Source organism: Cannabis sativa, chromosome X (genome assembly GCF_029168945.1).
Source record: "Cannabis sativa cultivar Pink pepper isolate KNU-18-1 chromosome X, ASM2916894v1, whole genome shotgun sequence".
NCBI classification, from domain to species: Eukaryota; Viridiplantae; Streptophyta; class Magnoliopsida; order Rosales; family Cannabaceae; genus Cannabis; species Cannabis sativa.
Window position 1 is genome coordinate 74,092,759 of NC_083610.1, and position 7,194 is coordinate 74,099,952.

Here is a 7,194-nt window from a genome sequence, read left to right on the forward strand (position 1 = left end):
ATTCATCAAATTGTCCACACTACACAAACTCCTCAGATTGCACCACATCATACAAAAAATGTGATTTAAAATCTTTTGTGGTGCAATTTTAGTTTAATTTTTTTTTAAACTGTGCGGTATGATTTGTGGTTTTGAATTTAATAGTTTCAATTAAAATCGCATCGCATTATATATTATAAAATTACTAAGTTTTACAATATATTTTTTTGTTTTGTTTTTTAAATATATATAATCTAATATATATTATATAATTTTTTAGAAACAATTCAATATAATAACTTAAAGGTATTGTTCCTGATTTCTCTTGTTGGAGAACTATAGTCTAGCAATAGAAAGAATATTTACTGGCGAATTCCGACATATATAAGGCCAAGCCCTTCTAAATTAATCTATTTCAATCTTTCACCCTTTTACTTTAGCCATGACCAATACCAGCTTCTTCTATAGGATCGAAGAGTGTCGTTAACAAGAACTGCAAATATGATCACTCTGCCATCATCAACTGCATTTGAAATTTAATATATATGTAATGAGGTTTAAATTTTTCTATATTTTTCTTTTTATAATGTGAAAATTTTATAACATTGATTGTTGATTTTTTTTTATAATATTTGATTATGAAAATAGTGTAAAATGCATTGCACCAAACTGCATTTTTGCAAGTTTTTAAATATTGTGGTACATTGTAATTTAAAAATTACAAAAACTATATATTTCGTTTGAAAAATTTAAAAATGTAGTATTTCAAAAGAGCGACATGTTGCGTTGCAGTTAGGTAGCGATACTCTTTAAAAACTATTATATTAAATTATATGGGACCAATACTTAGTTGGACCAATAATAATATTGACACGTAAGAAAGTATTAGTCACCTTTTAACATTTCTCATTTTAAAAAGTATGCGTAGTGTTACAAATTGCCAAAACCCTAAAATATATATATGATATTGTTAGTACTCCCGCTATTCCTCACGTATGCCACAATTACACTCAAGGAATTAATACTCATAAATTATGTATTCCCCACGTAATTACTTACCGTATAACTTTTCCATGCAGTCTGATCATATTCATATCCATAGAATATCTCATAATAACATAAACATCAAATACGGCCTTCTTTCTTATAATTATCAATTTCAACTCTCTTAATAACCGCCAATGGAGTCTGTAGCCTCCAACTCCTCACCATCATCCCCACCACAACCAACTACTAACCACCACTATCGCCGCCGCCGAAGCCACAACCACAACTACCAACCCTTCTCGGACCGTGTAGTCCGTGCCTTACACCACGACCTCCGCCTCCTCCACCGATCCGATGACTACTCCACCTTCTTCGTCCTCGGAGCCACCGCAAATGTCTACGCCGTCACCTTATCCGCCACTCCTTACTGCACCTGCCCCGACCGCGCCACTCCTTGTAAGCACATCCTCTTCGTCCTCATCCGCGGCCTCGGCCTCTCCCTCCACGACCCATGTCTTCGTCGTAGAACCCTCCGTCCTTGTCACCTCACCCGCCTCCTCTCTGCCCCGATCTTGCCAGAATGTCTCGCCGGAATATCCCTCCGCCGGAGATTCCACCAGCTGTTCTACGACCGCCGTGGAAGTAGTAGTAGTAATGTAAATAATAATAATAATGCTCCGGTGACAGAATTCGATGAAGGGACGTCGTGTCCAGTTTGCTTGGAGGAGATGGGGAGAGAGGAGAGGGTGGTGGCTTGCGAGAGGTGCCGGAATCCGATTCACGAGGAGTGTTTGCTGACGTGGAAGCGGAGCACTGGGAGGAGGTGGGCTAGCTGTGTGATATGTCGGGCGAGGTGGCGGGACAGGGCTGCCGCCGCCATTAATGCAGACAAGTACTTGAATTTGGCGGCTTATGTTAACGACGAGAACGACGACGTTTCCGCCCATATTGGATGTGATGATACCTGTTCTGGCCGTTAACGAGACGACGAATTTGATTTTATATTATGCTTTTCTATTTTAATTAATTGATTGATTATTAGATTTCTTAGTTTAATTATTTGTAAAAACATTATCCCAAGCTGTGCAAATTATTTATATTGTAAAAATTAAGATAAGTTATCAAAAATATAAAAAGAAAGAAAAATTAATCATGAATGATCGAAACAATTTTGGTTTTTATTGGGTTTCACTTCATTAATTATTTGTTACTGTTATTTATGGGCTCAGCGAATACGAAAAGTGTGTTATTAATTTTTTTTAGAGAAAAGTATTTTTTTTTGGTAAATGAAAGAATAAAAAAGATAGTAATTATGAAATCCTTATGTTTTAATCTTTATCCACTTAATTAACTTTCTAAATATTTTTTTTTTGGCAATACTATCTAAGTTCATTTTTTTTAAATTTAAACTTTTATTAGTAAATTAGTAAACAATTCACGCTTTGCGACGGATATTTAAAAAAAAAAATTAATTATACTTATAAAATAATGATGTCTTTAATTTAATTAATGCTAACTAAGTAATAATATCATATCAAATTTAACCTTACTAATCTTTAATATATTTTTCCTTTTTAATATGAGAAGTTATTATAATATATTTTTACTTAAAAATTTTGTAACAATTTTAAGAAAAAAAATAAATCTCTAAAATATAAACAAAATATTAAAAATCACATATATTATTTAAAATTTGAAATATTATATTAAAGAAAAATATTTAAATTTGATAATTATTTATATATATATATATTTGATAGTTATTTTTTTTAGTTAAAATTTAATTATTAGTTAGGAATTCATATTAGGAAAAATAAAAAGCTACTGATATTTTTATTTTTTGATTTGGAGTTATTTATTTTGATCATTCCAATACTGATAGTATTTGTTGGTAAAACAATAGTACTATAAAATAAAGTTATACCAATGTAACATGTAAAATATATATAAAAAAAAATAATTACATTGAGATAGTATAGGTTCAAATTATCAAAAAAATATATGTATTTTTGATTGATAGGGTGAATATAATTAAGGGGAAGCCGTCTATATACAAAGTATATATATATACTAGATGAGAGTTACGTGGCGAGCCACGTAAATATTAGTTTTATATAAGTTTTAGTGGTTTTTGTTTAAGAATCCAGTAACTGAGCAACGACAACAACAATGGTAGATAAATCTATTTAAGTTTTTCATATTTGTAAAGATTATAAATCTAACCTTGTAGTTTATATATATATATATATATATATATATTTGATAGTTATTTTTTTTAGTTAAAATTTAATTATTAGTTAGGAATTCATATTAGGAAAAATAAAAAGCTACTGATATTTTTATTTTTTGATTTGGAGTTATTTATTTTGATCATTCCAATACTGATAGTATTTGTTGGTAAAACAATAGTACTATAAAATAAAGTTATACCAATGTAACATGTAAAATATATATAAAAAAAAATAATTACATTGAGATAGTATAGGTTCAAATTATCAAAAAAATATATGTATTTTTGATTGATAGGGTGAATATAATTAAGGGGAAGCCGTCTATATACAAAGTATATATATATATATATATATATATTAGTTATGCACATTTTTCTTTTTGTACTATAATTCTTACATTCTTAATCATAATATACACATCATGTATAATATTATTAGAATTAATAATTATTTGAACAAATGGTAAATTTATTCATGGACATATATTATATATATTTATAATCATAATAATAGAATGAAAAAAATTATGTATTAAATAAAATTTTTGAGAATTAGGATGCCAATTGATGCCATTAGGAAGTAATGATATTAGGCAACTTTTATTTCATGCAAAGTTATAAAGTTTGAGTGGTATTTCTAATTATATTTTAGAGTTGAGAGTTATGACCGAGCATATATTAATATCCTTTATAAACAAAATTTGTAAATAATTTATATATAAATCTACACGTATTTATACAATAAATTTCTCATAAATTACTTTATAATGGATATACACATGTTACACATAATAAAATTGTACATAGTCTTGCATAATTTATTAATGGTAATTCACAATATTTTTTTTTTAAAAAAAAACATGATAACTCACAATATTATTTTGTGTTGAATTGCTTAATGATAAGCCACCAATAATTAAGAGGCGTTTAAAATCGTTATCTTCTCAATTGATTAAATCTTAAAATCCAATATAGCACTCCATAACTATAATTATTGAAAAGAAAAAAAAAAAGAATAGATAAGAATAGCTACTGGAGAAAATTTTGAAATACATATTGTTATGTTTTTCAAAATAATTTATATATATATATCTATTTCTATTCTATATAAAGTGTGCTTATATAACTGAATTCTTGGTTTATGAGAAATTCATGGTGACTTTTTATTTTTATTTAATAAAATAATAAAATAGTATTTATATATAATAAAATAATAATAAAACAAATACCATTAATATTTGAACTAATATTTTCTTTTTATAAAACACGAGGGCAAAAATAAAGTTAAACAACCGATTTGATACGGAGGGTAACAAAAACACGAATGCACTACAGCGTGGAATGCCACAAATATCATTAATTTTTGCCAAAACCACGAGTGGAGAGGGAGACAAAGGTATCAATCTCGAAATCCTGGTTGGTAGCTAAGAACCTCCTATAATATTTTCTAGATAGATAGCTCTGTGAAATGTGTTTCATTAACCATCTTAAAAAAAAGAAAAAAATCTTATGCAGAATAAAAAAAAACAATTGAAATTTGAAAGAAACATATAGAAAAGGTGAGAAGAGGGAAACTGAAAAAAGCTTTGATAATTTGGATTGAGGGCTTTAAAGAACAAAATAATTGAAGGAAACATATAGAAAAAGAGAATAGAGAGGAAGAGAGGTGTGGTCTCCGGTTGATGACAGCTTTTTTAAGGAATTTGCCTTTCCCATTTTTCACAAAACTTTGTATATATATCTATTTGCATATTTTCTTTTAGAATTGATTATAAATAACCATTGGAATTAATTTTCATATATCCATTAGCATATTTACTTTTAGTCCTATATCCTTTTCTAGGTAGATGATGAGCCAACGTTTTGATTTTTTTTTTTTTGTCTGGAGTTTTAACTTTTTTCTTGCGGGCACATAACTGGAATGCATTGTATTGATTCTGTATTTATTTATAAATAATGTCTTCTATTTTTGTTGGAATGGTAACTTTTGTAGAGCCTCTAAATGGGATTAGAACCCTAGGAAAGTATTACTAAACCTTGTACCATGTGGCAAACTTTGTTTGAACTTGATACAAAGTATGTCTACCTGGTTTATGAACTCATGGATACAAATCTGCATCAAGTTGCTTAGTTTTTTCAAGCATTTCATAATAATTACTGCCAATATTTTCTTTTTTAGTTATGCTTTGATCATGGTAAGTAATTATTTTTTGTTTAATAGAGTTGCACTGATAGTATATTGGTCCCAGTTACATGTAGAGAAAATTAATAATCTTAAATTGATTTTTTAAACTCATAATCTCATGAAAAGCAACTTGGTAATAGTTGCTTCAAAACATAGTAATCAATGCTAAGTTTTCTTAATGATCTTACCTTTTTTCTATTGATGAATGTCTCTGTATGAAAGATATTAATATCTTAGTGAAAATATTAACATTAAATTGGCTTGTAGAACCAACAAAATATTACATCTTTAGTGTAATAACAAGATAACTCATTTTGGTTGCTCTTTCTACTTAAGTTGATATTATATATTTCAGAATGATTATAACTCACCATCTTAGTAAAGCACTAAGTGCTTCAAACGAGTACAATTCAAGCAAACATATTAGTTTCATATTTTTGAATTGGAATTGGGTATTATAATTTGGAAAGTGAGATTGAGAAAGAAGTTAGAAATTTGGAGAAAACTTATCAGTGTTTATTGTTTATGTGCTTTGGATTATTATTCTACTTTTTTTTGGCTATGATGGTTATGATACTAGGTGGCGTTTAGTTGGAGGTAATGAAATAGAATGGAATGGAAAGGAAACAATTTTCATTACATTCCTTTGTTTGGTTGCATATTAAAGTATTGGAATGTTATTCCAATGGAATGACCTTTCCACCATTTTGGTGGAATGACTCTTCATTTTTGAAATGGAAGGAAAGACCATTCCAATACATGATGAGAAAAAATATAATAATTTTTTGATCAATTTTTTTTATGCATTTTAAATTTTATTCAATTCCTATATTCCGATTCCGATTCCCATTCTCATTTCTATTCCTGTATTTTCATTCCTCCCAACCAACGCCACCTTAGTTCTATTTTATTCGTAATCAATCAAGAAAATGATCCATAAAAATTAATTTATTTTGGTGTAGTTTTTCTTTTATTGTATCATTTTTTAAATAAAATAAGACACATTTAGCATAAAACTTAGTATACGTGCCTCGCACGTAGCATTATACTAGTATATATATATATATGGATATAGTAGTGGGTCATATTTTTATTTTTGGATGGCACGTTAGGTTTTATTTTTTTTAATTAATATATATAAATATTTTTATTCACTACTACAATGTTAGCCTTTAGAGACTGCTTTTTCACCCTATTTATAAAAAGAGATGCTAAAGGGTGTAAAAATACCCGTTTTGTTCGAAATTGACATTTAGAGGCGGTTTTTTTGATAAAAACCGTAGGTATAAAATTGTATTATACCATTTAGAGGCGGTTGGGAATTAATTATTATTTTTTTTTCTGCTTGACCCTATGGCGTCGGTTCCTTTATAGGAACCGACGGCATATAGGGTACACGGTTTGCTGACACGTGTGTCATATGCCGTCGGTTCCTATAAAGGAACCGACGCCATAGGGTCGTCCAGGGTATATATATGTTAGCTTCGTCTTCTTCCTTCCCACTTCACTCAACAAACCCAGCAAAACCAAAGAGAAATACCCAACAAAACCCTCGCCGCAGCCACCTCCTCTCCACCATATCTCCCCCATTTCTCAACCATTTGAGCCCATTTTTTTTAAAAATTATCTTCCATTTTTGATACTTAATAACATACACCTAAAAAGTTTTCATTTTTTACCCTATTTGAGTGTCATCCGAACCCAAATAGAAAATTTTGGGTTTAAAATCCAGCCACCATTTTTTGTTGAGAAAGCATTGAATCTCAACATCGTTTAAGGTATAAATATTGTTTCTATTCATTTTTATAATGTA

General features: G+C 28.9%; 1 protein-coding gene across 1 annotated transcript; it reads left to right on the top strand.

The window, feature by feature from the left end:
* Positions 1-1,051: 1,051 nt before the first annotated feature.
* LOC115702902 (uncharacterized) lies at positions 1,052-2,112 on the top strand. Its single transcript, XM_030630364.2, has one exon. It carries the CDS (start codon positions 1,161-1,163, stop codon positions 1,944-1,946), a length of 786 nt encoding a protein of 261 aa, XP_030486224.1. The 5' UTR covers positions 1,052-1,160; the 3' UTR covers positions 1,947-2,112.
* Positions 2,113-7,194: the final 5,082 nt, after the last annotated feature.

Excerpts from the sequence above, each read along its gene's own strand:
- LOC115702902 (XM_030630364.2), top strand. The coding sequence starts at position 1,161 with ATGGAGTCTGTAGCCTCCAACTCCTCACCATCATCCCCACCACAACCA.